The 14,158-nt window shown below is 42.3% G+C and overlaps 1 protein-coding gene across 1 annotated transcript in view; it reads right to left on the reverse strand.

The window, feature by feature from the left end:
• Window positions 1-14,158, reverse strand: part of GAD2 (glutamate decarboxylase 2) — a 79,964-nt gene that overhangs the window by 63,214 nt on the left and 2,592 nt on the right. The window contains exons 5-7 of the mRNA XM_046679764.1: window positions 9,579-9,669; window positions 8,912-9,024; window positions 4,761-4,876 (exon numbers count right to left, since the gene is read on the reverse strand). Of these exons, the coding sequence (XP_046535720.1) occupies window positions 4,761-4,876; window positions 8,912-9,024; window positions 9,579-9,669 (320 nt within the window). The remainder of the gene's footprint in view (window positions 1-4,760; window positions 4,877-8,911; window positions 9,025-9,578; window positions 9,670-14,158) is intronic.

Raw genomic sequence — 14,158 nt, forward strand, 5'->3', positions numbered from 1 at the left:
TTTCTTTCTTTCTTTCTTTCTTTCTTTCTTTCTTTCTTTCTTTCTTTTTTTAACATAAAGGGCATCTATTTTTGGAATTGAAATCCTCTCAAATAGTGTTGTTATGTGAAAACCATCTTTCTAAAGCAATTATGAAAATCATTTCCCCACAGAAGTGGGCTCAGGCCGTGAGGGGCTGGGTGCAACATTGGTGATGGGTTCCAGTAGAGTGGACATGAGCTGGGCCTGGCATGTGAAGAGCAGAATGAGTAATTTATGGTGATTTGCCTAAAAGATCCCAGTGTCTATCATGATTTTGAAGAACATTTTTCCTAGATACAAGGGAAAATGCTTCACTGAAGCTATTTCTGGAAGAGCTTGTGCCACATGAGGTAATCTGAGATATTTGGAATTAAGCTCATGGGTTGGGCTTTCAAAGAATTCAGAACTAGAGATGTGAATTATTGAGCTGAGATCTTAGCTTCCCTCTAAATCTACTTTTAAGGAAGAACCTAAAACTCATCATATTAATTTTTGCCAAGATTTCTATCACTGAAATTTTGGTGAAGGTGACGAGATTCCAGCAAAGGATGAGTATTGAACTAGATGATCTTTAAGATCCCTTCCAATTCTGAGATTTTGTAACTGTACTTTGGAGGAAAATAATCTTGGAAGTCTACTCAGAGTTTAAATGCTAACTTTTGTTTCAACTTAGTGACTTATTTACTTTCTCTAATGTTCTTCATATCAATACTATTTTAATTTAGTCCTATTCAAAATTTCAAGAAAGCAATTGATTTGAACAAACAGAAAATGTAATAGCTTGTCCTTCTTATCAGTTATGGAAAGTTCTAGTTTGTGTTGGTGGCCAGAAAAGAGATAGGTAGCTTTGGAGGGGTGCAATAGAGAGAGAGTGAAGGGTCATTTAGAAAACAAAGGACGACCCTTCCCTTCCTGAATGTGTGAAGTTTCTGGCTGGATGCTGCAAGCAACAAAATTTCTCAATGCCATTTCCATCTCTATGACTCTAAACACATCAAGTTATAAACTTAGTGTTCAGAATAGAAGAAAAGACAGTAACTTGACCTGGTTCAATAGATCAGGAAATCATATTAGCCCTAGAATAACATGGGGAAAATAGGATTTGAGAAAAGTTGCTGCTAGTGAATTTAGAGCAGCCAGCTGGAGAGTGGTGTTCAGGTCGTCCAACCCAATAGTGGAAAGAGCAGTGTTGACATTGGGAAACTGAGGCTCTTGATCTAATTCTGCCATTGACTGGCCAGGAAACCTTGGGCAAAGCTTTTCCCATCTCTGGGGCTGGGTTTCTTCATCTATAAAACAAGGTGTTGTTTTTATTTCTTTGAGTTATCTAATATTTACATAGTTTCCTGTGTCCCGGGTATGGAGGTGTGTTTCTTAAGGTTCTCATTTGATTCTCCAGAACTCTTGGGCCTTCGAAACTCTCAAAGAGCATGAAGACAGACAGTACCTGAAGCAGCTCCTGCTTCAGCCATTGGCCTCCCCGCTCCCCACTGGATCCACACAGCAGCTCCTCCACCACCCTTCCTGCAGGTCAAGGGATTCAGGACAGAAAGCTCCCTGCAAAGATGGAAACTGGATGGCCTGCAGGGAAGGCATTTGAGATATGACTTGGGAATTTTCTTTCTTCAGCCTGTGAGAGACCTATTTCTGGGGCTGGTGGAGACAAAGTGGTTGTAAAATCCAAAGAGATGAAGGGAGTAGATGGTCTGGCCTGAAGCTGGAAGGAGCTACCCGAAATGATGAATGGAATGGCCGGAGGTCTGGAGCCCAGCAGGAACTAGACACGGGGGTTGTGTTAGCTCTTAACCTGGAGCTTCAAAGGCAAGACCCACTTTTAAGGACTCATTTGTCCAGAATAGTTTGGATCAGTGTCCAAGGAGACATCAGGGTGCTTTAAATGGGCTCTGAAAGCCCCCTCCAGCCCCGCCCTACCAGATAACAAGGAGGGCACTTTTGGTGGGGCGGGGGAGGAACAGTTTAGCATCACCTTCGCGTTACAAAAAAAGCTCTTGATGGAAATTTGATTCGGGAAGGTATAAAACGTGAAATTAATTGATGAGCTGTGGTGTACAAAACTTCGCCGCAGAATCTTTTAATCTGGTTTCTGCATTGGTAGTCAAGGCAAGGACCTCGCTGGTCTGGGAGTCAGGAAACTCATTTCTCCTGGCTCGAACTACCTAGCTAATTGCAGCCTCTTCATTTTTAAAATGCTGATAACGATCCCTGTTCTGCCTGTCCCACAAGGTGGTCATGAGAATCAAATGAGCTATGTGTATTGGAAACGTGGTGAAACAGTCAAATAGTAACTAGATATAAGGTATCATACACTAGAAAAATAGCTCATCCGTCAAAAATAAGCCTAGAGTTAGAACCCTTGGTATTTTAGGAAAAGTTTATAATTCAAATGTTCTTTCATAATTATGTGCACAGATAGAGATACCAGAAGGAGGAGGGAGAATCAAACAGTTGTGTATGTGAATCACCTTTCTTTCTCTTAGAAACAAAGAAACAGACTCCAAGTTTACAATATCAAGAAAAGAGGGCATAGCAAAATTATTCTCAGACCACATGACCTGGGCTTTCTGAGTAACATTAAGTCATTTTACATCAAGCTTGAGCCCACAGAAGCTCACGCAGAAACCAGAGAGCACAGGGCAGCTTGCTGGTAAGCCAACCCCATTTCAGGTGTGGAAACAGCATGGAAGCCAAAAGAAAAGGATTCCCAATATCAGATCATCTGGGTTTTTCGAGACTGAAACTACAGTAACATTTAATTATTTAAGGATCCAAATCCACTTCAGAGAATGGTAACTGGAAAACATTACATCATGTTTTTCTACCCTTGGAGAAGCTGAGAAAGGAAAGTTATCTCCTGGTGGGGTGTCAGGCTTGGTTCACTGAACAATGCCCTCCCCCACAAAGAGGTCCACATCCTAATCCCCAAAACCTATGAATATGTTACCTGACATGGCAAGAGGGACTTTGCAGATGTGATTAAATTAAGGATCTTGGGATGGGAGATTGTCCTGGGTTATCTGGGTGGATCCAATGCAATCACAAGGGTCCTTATAAGGGAAAGAGGGAGATGAGAGAGTGAGAGCCAGAGAAGGAGATGTGTTGACAGAAGTAGAGGTCAGACAGAGAGGGAGAGAGAGAGTTGAGATGCTACACTGTTGGTTTTGAAGATGGAGGAAGTGTCCAGGAACCAAGGAAGGCAGGCAGCCTCTAGAAGCTGAAAGAGGCAAGGGAAAGGACCTCTCCTACAATCTTCAGTAGGAATGCAGCCCTGCCTGACCCATTGCAGATTTCTGACCTCCAGGACTAGAAGATAATGAATTCATGTTGTTTTAAGCCACTGTTTGTGGTGATTTGTTCCAGCCACAATAGGAAAATAAAACATCAGGTGGTTTCAGGCTGCAGTCTTCTCTGCTAAATTTTACCCCTATAAATTGAGGAAGGGCATTAAAAAAATAAAATGCTCAAACATGACTAAAACCAAGATGTTTAAAGACAGTTTCTTAACATAAATCATTAGTTTCCTTTAATTCCAATGGCTACTGCTATGGTTGTGAATTGTATTCACTGGCTTCCAATCTGTACTTGCTCTTTTTGTTTCCCTGTTATGAAGCTCCACACACACACAATCAGTTGAAACAGGAAAAAGAAAAGTTCTGTAGTCGATCTGAGGTCCACTATGACTCCCCACTTCCCCTGATGTCCCCTTGTCTCTAGTCTCCCTATAGACCCCTCTTTCTCCTCCCCATCTCTACTTCCCCCACCATCAGAGAGCTTCTTGATCTTCTTTGAGGCAACTGTCCTCCAGACCCTCAGCTACTCTGACGGAGAGAACATGAAGGAACCATCTTAGGAATTACACGCCAGGTCATGCTTACATACGCCTTTCAAGAACAGGTCTCTGGTCCATTGCAGGGCCTGTGTGGCAGGAGAGTTTGGAACCAAGATGTTGCTCAAACAGCTGCAGTGGGCTTTGAGCTTGTGTGCTGCTTTACCCCGGCATGTGAGAGAAAGCTAGAAAGCCTAGCAGGCTGAAGCTGTTTAGCTCAATTTATGTGAACAAGATGGGCCTTTGTCTCAATGCCTGGGTGGTCATAGGGAGAATGGCATTAACTCTTTGAAAGCCAGGGAAGGAACACGAAGTACTATGCCCTAGAATACCCAAGCTCTCGGCGCCCTGCCTGGCCAGCAGCCTGGCAGTAGGCAGGAGACTGTGCTTGGCTGAGGCAGATCTGGCCCAGAGATTGGATGTGACAGACCACTAGGCCATTTCTCTACAGCAATAAAACTTCTGGTTAAATCTGCCAAAGGTTAACATTAAATAGTTCAAGCACCATGGAGGTAGAATATCCGATCAGAATTTTAAAACAGAAAGACTGCATCAACAGGATACTTGGGAGTTTTGAGTAATGTAGGTACAGCATCAATGGTTCAAATGAGCTCATAATCACTCCACCCTCTATCCTCCTTCCCTTCCCCCAACATGCAACATTATTACAGAAAAACGAAGGGTAGGAACTAGGGGTAAAAGCATTCTGCTTTCTCTTTGAGGGTTTTCCTGAATTTCAGAAAGAAAGGAGGACATCTCATTTTACCCTCATTCTCTCCCAAGAAGCATCTTCTGGAAAGAGAACCTCTGGGGATAAAGCTCTTCCACATACCATTCCTTCAGCTCAGGCTTTACAGAATACACCCTTAAACTTGGAAAGAACGGAAACACGTACATGCTCAGACGTGAAGGCAATGAGCCTGGGAACAGCGGCCATTCCTTTCTCCTTGACTTCCGGGAACATCTTAAAGCGTGCAATCAGCATGGCATACATGTTAGATATGGCGCCACCTAGAGTGCACAGCAACACACAGTTACCTCTTCTAGTCATTATCAATGTCACTTCACATGCAAGACACATTCCTTATTTCTGCCGACCTAGAGGCCTCCTGGGATACAGAAAACCTCCTTATTGACTATTCTCTGAATTGAATCCTCAGACTCAGGCACTAGCTAAGAGGGTCCAGAGAAGGAGCATCGGGACCAACACAGGGCAGATGCTACCTCATCTCCGCACTCCATGTCTGTCACCAAGGGGATCTACAGTTGATGCTGCTCTTGCTGGAAGCCCTTTGAAGAGGCTTTTAAGAACTAAGAAATTGTTGCCTTCCTTCCCAGCTTGCAAGTACGGTCATTCTGCATTAAGCCTGTGAAAATTCCACTTATATCCTGATGGAGAAGACATTTCTTTTTGTTTCAGCTCATGCAATGCCTTGCGCTTAGACTGAGACAAATCAGTTGCTGTTCATGACGTGCACTATAACTCAACAATTTTTATAGACTGAGGATACACATCCAAGCCCATCTTATCATAGTCATCTGTTAATTCCCCCCAAACAGTTCTTCCCTCTCAAAGACATCGTTGAAATATAATTGTATTCATTAACAAAACTTTATTTCATAATTACAGGAAAACACACAACTAAGGGAATTTTAAGTTCATCTTGAATTTCTTTTCCTGTGTTGCCCTAAGACTGTCAAGGATTTCATACCATAAGATTTGTATTTTATAAGTATAGTCTCATTTGACAAGCAAAAAAAGTGAGCTTTTCTCCAAGATTGTTGAAAAGTTTAGGATTTTAGCTGTCAGGGGAAAAGACAGATTGTTGTGAATGCAGATGAATATACAGGCATGGAAGTTGTAAGACCATGAGACAGATTGAAGGTACTATCTCCCCCTCTCACCCAAAGGGGGATGCACCCAGGTCCTGCCAACATGTGGGTGCTTTGTGTTCCCTTCCCTTCTGGTGGCTGAGGAGCAGAAGGGCTCTCTGAGCCAAGCTGAATAGCCAACGCAGGGCAACAAGTTTTGCCTCATGACCCCTGGGCACTGATGCAAGCAGGCAGCCTGATGTAGAGGCTGGCTCCATCACTCGGATCCTGGCTCCGTCATCAGTCAGAACGAGGCCAATTCCTACCTCTTCTGGACCCTGGAGACTTGGGACAAGCAGAATCCAGGTCAGACCTGCTCTGAGTAGGCACCCTATCTAAGAGGCTGACTGTGTAGGATGCTGCTGGGAGGGACCAGCTTTTAAAGGGTCTTCCACTCTAGCTCATGGTCTCTCAGTCCTGGCACTTAATGATATTCCCGGCTGGGTAATTCCTCGTGGAGGGGCTGTCCTGTGAACTCTAGGATGTTTAGCAGTATCCCTGGCCTCTACCTACCAGATGCCAGTAGCACTACGCCCCCCATCCCAGTAGTGACAGCCAAAAATGTCTCCAGACATTGCCAAATGTCCCTTGGCAGGCAAAACTGCCCCCAGTTGAGAACTACTACCCTAGGTGTTCTTCTCACAGAGGCTGGGGAGAAAGGAGGGCAGAAGAAAGAGGGGAAGACGTACACAAAGAGAGCAGGTTTCACAGTGCAATTATCCAAGAAGCCTCCAGCTCTGCCTCCCCACTCAGTCATTCTCTGTCTAAAGGTTCAGCAATCCTGAGAGGGATGAAGAGGTTTCTGGGCCTCTGGACAGAGCAGCCTGCATTGTGCAACACAGGCATGTGACAGATACATGAGCCCTGCCTGCTCTTATTTCCCGTGAATCTTCCAGGCAAAGGATATGCAAGCAAGACCTGAGACATTCTGAAAATCCTGTTAGATAGGAAAAGATTTGTGACTAAGCAAGCTTTCCCTTTTTTTCCCCTCAATCCTTTGTGACTTGCTGAGCAGTGAAGAGTGCTCCAGTTCTTTCTGGCTGTCAGGTGTGGGTGACATAGCACAAGCAGATTTCTTCTAGAAGTCCCAAAGGACTTTCCACGAAGCTTGAAGCCTCTGGATGTTATGGATGGAGGTGTATGGCAACCTGAGCTGAGCTATATATTCAAGTCACAGACCTAACTCTTCATGTTTAGTCCTAGGCAGCGGGACTTTCAGATCTCAGGCACATAAGATGTGTGAATTTCCTATCCCCAGTCATTAAATTGTGAGATCCTCTAAACTAGGAATAAGGTTAGACGCTACCTAGAAAGCCATCCATTAGCTAAAAAAGATGTTATAATCCATCTCCCTTCTGTAACGCCTTGTAGAAAGTGGAGCAGAAACAGGTTGCCAATGGCCTTGTCTTCTGTCCTCTCCTCACTTTACAATGTCTACATTACACTGTAGCATGACATCCAAGGCTTCTATCTTGGCGTGAGAGCATGTGGGTGATCAAGCTTAAGTCTCCTCTACTTGATCATTCTCCATCATTGATGAGGGTGGCAGGGCAGGCCCTAAGTCCGTGCCTGACTTAGCAGAACTGCCAAGAGGATTCTTTCTCTGGGTGTATATTTTCTGGGGCAGGTGGGTTCCAAGATGAGCCAGGTAAATTAGGCCTGGCTTAAGCGCCCTTAGGCAACTTTTCAGGGTCAACAGGAGAAGCTATTCTTTCCCCACTCCTGGGACCATTAAAAGAGAGCCCAGGATGCTCTTTGTTCCCTCAGGGACAGCTCAATCACACAACCAACCTTATAAGAGCAGGAAGAATAAAGGTAGAAATGATGTTGATCTCTGAACACTACCTAATTCCTCATGAAAAATATCTTAAAATATCATCAGTTCTAGACAATGATGACAAAGTTCCCTCAACAGGGGATGGTTTTCCAAGGGAAAACTAAGCCCTGAATTCCCTACAAAATAAAGGCTAGCTTAAAATTCATCACAGCTGGTGTTCAGTGACTTAAAAAAAAAAAGGTTAATTTTCCTTGCCATTTAACTAACACATTTACCTTCAGCACCTGAGAAAATGTGCTGTACCTTTAAAAACATAAAATAAAATAGCAGATCTGATCTGGGAGGTAAAGCTACTTACTTTAAGCACTGGCCTTCAGGCCACTGTTGCTCATTTATCATTTCATCTTTTTGCCTTTCCTTTATTTTCTCTCTCTCTCCTCATCCCCTCGCCTATCAGATTTGCTGAAGAGAGTCACGACCTGGCCTTTGCTATGCCTGACACAATGGCAGGTGTGGCTCTGGCCTCCCCAGCAGGGCCATCTCAGAGTACCTCTCCCTAGGGAAGTACCCACCCCCTCCTGCCACTGATTTGGTGACAGTCTGCACACCAGGTTTCTTTTGCACGGGTCAGTGACTCTCTCTTCCCACTGCCTTCCTAACTTCTGTTTCTTTTCTGCATCAAACCAAGGTCACACACAGACCCAGGAGCCAAGGGCAGGCCTTCTCGTTTCAGGTTGATTCTCTCAGCTGGAAGAGGTGTAAATAATGGAGCTTAGAATGCAATGACAGGATGGAAAAGATTGAATGTCATGATAAAGAAGAAAAGGAATGAGAAACCTCTTGAAGAAATCATCACCTTCTTTTTTAGCTCTAAGAAATTGTCTCTGGAAGCACTCTCTGCCCACTTTGAAATTAGTGTAAATCAGCTTTTCTGCCTGTTACATGAAAGGAATAGGGTACCTAGGCTCTATTAAGTGGATCCGCCTCATTACACACCCTCAAACAGAGAACACCTTATTAAATGAGGCTACGCCTCTCCTGTCAGTAATCCTGGGAAGAGCATCAGAGAGTGAATTCTCTTATTAGGAATCTTTATTCCTTTGTTCCACAAGATCCATGCATCTTCTGTGTAGGATCACAGTAGAAGTACTGGGTAAATATCATCTCTGTTTACGCTCTTTTTGAACACAAACAATTAATATTCAAGCATGGGGTAGTTGGCTTGGAGCTGTGTTCAATGGTCTTGTGTACTTAATCCCACTCATTCTCTTGATCAACATACAGCCTATTTAACCTAAGCAGAAATATAGAGTAGATATTCAATCGTTCCTGTGTTCACAATGAGGCATTGCATGTCAAAAGAAAAAAACACAGAGAGAAGTGGAAATATCATATACCAGGAGAAAATATTCCATCGCCAGAGCCTCCTGGCCAGCCAATGATTTCTCTCATTTTCTTTAATGTGACATATTCCAAAAGCACGAATACTGGAGCAATTTCATAGGTGAACCTGAAATGTAGTAATGGCCACATTTTACGTATGTAACCAAAAGAAATAATTCACCATTTCAATATCTACAGAACTATTTCCTTTTTCAAAGCCTACATTCACAAACGTTACAATAGCATTCGGCACAGAGAAAATTATGTCTTCTAAAGGGTTTGCTCATTTTTCTATATCCCGAAAGTCAAGAGCTTCAATTATTGGCTTAATGCATAAGGATCATTTAACATATTGAATTAAGAAAGAACATTGCAGATTAACGTTATTTAAAAGACAACATCTGGTCTCATTTCTCATTCACAGAATACATAATTATAAATCCAAAATGCAAAAAAAAGAAAGTCGCTTCTGTGTTTAAAATTTTTTGCATAGCTTTTATTGCATTACAAATACACCAGTACTATTTTCTAGTAAGGTAGAACAACACTCACATACTTCTGAAGTTCATATCACTATTTCGGGGACTACTTAATAAAAGAGATTTTCACGTAAGAGGTAAAGACTATGGAATGTTACTAATAATTATCCTGGATTACACAAAACCATATTTAGCTACTCACATGTTGGTGTTTGCTGTTGATGTCAGCCAGTCTGCTGCTAATCCAACCATATCCAGTCCAGTGGAAAGTTGATTGAAATATCTAGGATGCCCTGAATACAATGGAACACCAGAATCAGGACTGCATCCAGTGAAAATAAATGCCTCTTGAACACATCTTCTCTAGCTAAAGAACCTTGAAAGATCCTTCAGTGACAGGAAATCCATATTCAAAAACCCAGGATGCACACACACACACACACACACACACACCCAAAGGAGTATTTCCTCTAACAAGACAAACTATTTTGGGATTTGGTATTTCTTAAAACACATTCTAAAAATCTTCCTTTAAACATACCCTATAAAAATGTGGTTTGCAATGTGGATGCTAGTTTATTTCCTACCGCTTCTTTCAATATATTGCAAACTCAATATATTGCAATATAACATATTTACAAACTCAAATGCTAGTGTAATCCAAAGCTATTCAAAGCCAGGCTACTTCTTGTTTACACTCATGCTTCCTTTTTGTTGAAGTTTTTCTGGGACTCAGTCATACCATGACATCTGCTAGGCATGCCAACATTCATAATAATATCAGTGACAAATAGCAGATGATTACAAAAGACAAGGCACAAATGAGAAAATAGGACACTCTGCTGAGTGGTTTGCCCTGGATTCAAAAGGTGATGATTGTCTAAAGATGGCATGGACAAATCTAATTCTTGTCAATTCTTTTCTGTCCAAATATTTGATTATAAACAGCAGAACTCCTTCATAGTCATGATTTAAAATAAAGCTGAATGCAGTCAACGTCACTGTCTTGTCAACAAGATACATGAAGATATAGTCAATGGACTGATCAGTCCACTAACAAGGCTTATCGAATTAACTTCTGGATTTCTCTCAAACTCTCTAAAGGGGCTGACATCCCAATACTCCTGAGGCTATTATTTAAAATGTGATGATAAATATCTCATTAGAATTCCGTTTCCTTGTCTTGCCCCATAAAAGCCTATCTATAAATCCATGATTGGCTTAGCAGCAAAAATTTTGGAAGATGAACAATTATGGAAATAGCATCTGATAAAAAGGCATCCACCACTTACTGGACACCTGTCTGAAACCTGGGGGATGTGATAGTCTCTCATGCCAGCAGGGTCACACAAGATAAAGGGAGGCAATGGGGAGAGCAGGGACAAAAGTCAACACAAGGCTTATCTCCAGGATGGAGTGCTCTCTTATCTGCCTCAGGCATGTGGCTAGACAATTAGACACTGAGAAAAGATAAGAGCTGGGAAAGAGCCTGCTTTAAAGGGATTGGGATTTGTGCAGCTCTCGCTCATTCTCCGGCACTGTTTTGCCGCCTATGGCCTTCTATCTCTGCTCTTTTCCAGGCTGGCTGATGCTGACCCCATCAGTTTACGCATCCACAGAAAGTGGAACAGCCTTCTTTGCTGCTGCTGCTGCTGCTGCCACCACCTGGAACAACCCTCCACTCCTCTCTGCCTCATTGACTCCCCATTTCATTAGAGCTCACAGCTGAAATTATAGCTGTCTTCTCCCTCCTGATGCCCCTTCATTTCTTTCCTTAAGTCATTTCTTTACAGCGAGGAAATTAATAAGGATTAGCCAATCTATCCATTAATCTACTCTCTCCATTCATCTGCATTTTCTGGATGAATCTGGCGTCTATTATCACACACTATTCAACTCTATGGAAACTTTGGCATAAAAAGCTCTGCACAAAAATTGAGAGGGATCCCACAGCGTGTGCTGCGTCCAGGATATCGGACGGCCAAATCCACCCCAAAGACTACCTATGGGAAACCGTGGAAACAAGTTTGATGCTTTAATTGCTTGGCTCCCTTCTTCAATATATTTTTTTGACCTTGGTTTGCCTTTCACTTGACTCTTTCCTGCCTCAAAACTTTTGTACGCTAATAATGATGTGAAAATATGGAGGGAGAGAGTTTGACAAGTCAGACCAACGTTTCCTCTTGATTTTGGTAGAAATATTATATTTGCTCTCTCCCCTTGATTCCCACAGGCTGCTGGGGAATCCAGGCAGGGCTCTTTGAGAGAAAGGGTGTGAGAGACCTGCACTGGAGCCTGCCAGCTGGCCCAGCAGCCCGGACTTCCAGCTGCTGCCGCTGCCGCCCACACCGGGCCCTGTGCTGCGAGCGTGAGCAGTGAGCATCCCTCGGGGGGACGGGGGAATCCGGCGGTCACGCGCTGCCTGCGCAGCCAGGGAGACAGCGAGTTTGAAAGGTGAGATTAAGGTGCTCTCGCCTCTGGGACGCTCCCCATGGGCCAGGGAGCCAGGAAGGATGCGCAGCCCCTGCCATCAGCCCCAGGCAGCTCAGAGCCTGGTGTCCGCAATCAATTGAGGGCCCGAACAGTCGGCCCAAACTGCTGTCTTTGTACCGGCCACACACACGCAAGGACCGCCTCATTTATTCCTTTGTCTGATGGTTCCGTTAAAAAACTCAAGGCAACATCAATCCCTCTACACCCCAACCACCACCACCACCAAATCTAACGACGCCCCTCCCCGCCTCCACCCCCGCAAACGCTAATTATTCCAGAATTCTATCGTTCCCTGCAGTTTTCCCTTCCAGCATTTCTAAAAGAAATTTAACAATACACGAAGACTTCATTTTAAAGTATTCCCCCACTGCCCCTCACTCCTCTCCAAGCTTGGAGCCCAAGTGGAAATTAGGTTAAGGCATCTCAGTAGAAAGCAAATGATAATATGCATTTTATTAAAGAATCTCCCAAGAAGCATTAAGATGCCTAATGATAGGAGGGATGGTAACTACTTCACAGACCCTAACAGTACTAGTTGTCAAATACAAGTTATAGCACAAAAATCTATAAACGTGCCAGTCAAAAAGAGGTGTGTGCTGTTAATTCTTTGTGGGGGTGGAGGGAAGACCAGAAGACTGATTATGTTATGAATAATATTGATATTGAATTAATATTGATATGCCTTGCTTAGAAATCCAACTTAATCGGTCATATTTTTTTCTGAACTTTAAATGTAATGCATTAGAGCTACACTGAACTAACAGTTTCACAAGCATTATGGCAAAATCTAAGTACTGAATTGGCCCCTCTGTTCCTGACACGAAATGGGCATTGATAGACAGAACCATTACTTTCATTAACTTGCAATTCCCATGATCTTAACTCTTTAAATTGCATTTCAGACAGCCCCAGCTTCTAAGGCTGAAGCTATGAAACATTTTTATAGATTCTTTTTGGTTTGGTAGCAATAAAAATAGCAGGTAGCAATTTACTATTAACATATTTAAGTATTGGGTTAAGGGAATGGATCAAAAAAACTGAATAAAAAGTATTGTTCTGCTTGCATCTACAGATAGATGAAAAGCCGGGCAGAAAAACATCGTTAATGCTTAGTAGATACATCATGTGGTTCCTCAGGAACATAAATGAGAATGATATCTAATAATTCTTCAAAAATCATACTCCACAGACTGAGTTTGATGGAAATAGCTTAGTTGAATTCCTTTCCCTATGAGTCTACCTTTAAGCCTATACTCTCACAAACGTGAGATAATAGCACAGTAAATCAATTTCCTAAGGCTGCTTCTCTGCATACCTTTCCTCTCTATTGGTATAAAGAATGTGCAAAAAACAAAAAACAAAAAAAGAGCTAAAAATCACAGAGCAAACATTCTTAAAATGCTTTTTGTTGATTAGAATGATACTGATAATTCATCAACCAAAAATTTGCATTATGAAAAGATCAAGTTTTTATGGTAAGTAATGTACATGTAGTATTTTGTATTTTTATTTGCTTGCAAATGTTTTAAAGGCTACAAATCAATTTGGATCCACAAGGTCTCTCCCAGACATTCATTCATACTTATTTTTATTGCTTTAATGAAGTGTAGTGCCACCATGTAGCAGGATGATTAGAGACAATGTAAAAAAGGAAGTAATGGGGTAATCATGACCTGAGGAGATGAATAGCTGACTTTGTGCAAATAAAATGAAAGCTTAGAATGTACCCAAATAAATGTTACACCTGGGGCTATAAAATGGACAAAGTACGAAGAATACTGTGAAAAAGCAATAGTCAGATTTTTAAAAATTTGCCCCTAAGGATATCTGATTCCCCTCTCCCCCTTTTCTTTATCTTATATACAGAGTGACTATGAAGCACACACATCCTTGTGTAACACGGCTAGTTTGTATTGTGTTTTTTTTTGTGTGTGTGTTTCTTTAAAAATAGAGAAAACCCAGAGTTCAAATCTGGAGTCTTGGCCATTTGAGACAATGTTAAAATATTACTCGTCTGGTTCAGTGATTACATAGGATAGTTTGTCCAATTTCTGGCCATTTCTATCTCAAGGACATTACCAGCACTACATTGGTATTTGGGCTTTTGTTTAGATCACATCTTTTGAGATTTGATTTACTTACTTCCTTCCTTGCTCCATTTTGGGTCCCTTAACTGGCCTCTGCTGACAAATGGTTGCTTCTAGATCAGGGGTTAATCTCCATCGCCAAATCCGTGCAAGGCAAAATCTGACCATTTATACTTAGATAATGTTTCTGATATTATCAATC

This window comes from Equus quagga, chromosome 12 (assembly GCF_021613505.1).
Source record: "Equus quagga isolate Etosha38 chromosome 12, UCLA_HA_Equagga_1.0, whole genome shotgun sequence".
NCBI lineage: Eukaryota > Metazoa > Chordata > Mammalia > Perissodactyla > Equidae > Equus > Equus quagga.